Raw genomic sequence first — 542 nt, 5'->3', positions numbered from 1 at the left:
ACGTACCTCAGCAAAACCTATAATGCATTTCAACCCTAAAATCATTTAATAACCCACCTTACCTAGAAGCATTGATTCCAAACTCCTTTACAGCACTACTGGGAAATGCCACTTGTATATCGCCAGTCAGAAAGTCTTCACCAACGCAATGATGGCAATGGCTTTTAAATCCAATTCAACTTATTTACCTAACATCAACAAGGTGTAAGTACGGCCGTCTGTTGGCTGGTGTGTAAGTGTAGACTATTTTCTGACCATTCCTCTTTTACTCGTATCTTACTGCTGTTATATGATAATATAATATTCATTCACAAATCCTTCCTCAATTACCATTTTCATGTACAGGATAAGGAAAGTGAAGGAGTCGGGTCTCCTGGAGAGGTGGATGGCCTCCCAGATCACCAACACCTCCCAGTGCCTCCGGCCGCCCTCGTCCGATCGCAGGGACGGTATTGAAGCTTTAGATTTAGAGGCCTTCTCTGGGCCTCTTCTCGTGCTGGCTGGAGGTGAGAGGAAGTGGCACGTGGAATGTCTGTAGCGCC

General features: G+C 45.2%; 1 protein-coding gene across 1 annotated transcript in view; it reads left to right on the top strand.

Annotated features, from left to right (window-relative positions):
- The window catches only part of LOC119588191 (glutamate receptor 1-like), a 36,914-nt gene that overhangs the window by 33,833 nt on the left and 2,539 nt on the right, over nucleotides 1–542 (top strand). The window contains exons 6-7 of the mRNA XM_037936894.1: nucleotides 94–204; nucleotides 346–506. Of these exons, the coding sequence (XP_037792822.1) occupies nucleotides 94–204; nucleotides 346–506 (272 nt within the window). The remainder of the gene's footprint in view (nucleotides 1–93; nucleotides 205–345; nucleotides 507–542) is intronic.

The sequence above is a fragment of the Penaeus monodon genome, chromosome 23 (assembly GCF_015228065.2).
Source record: "Penaeus monodon isolate SGIC_2016 chromosome 23, NSTDA_Pmon_1, whole genome shotgun sequence".
Taxonomy (NCBI): domain Eukaryota; kingdom Metazoa; phylum Arthropoda; class Malacostraca; order Decapoda; family Penaeidae; genus Penaeus; species Penaeus monodon.
This window is presented reverse-complemented; position numbering and strand designations above follow the sequence as displayed.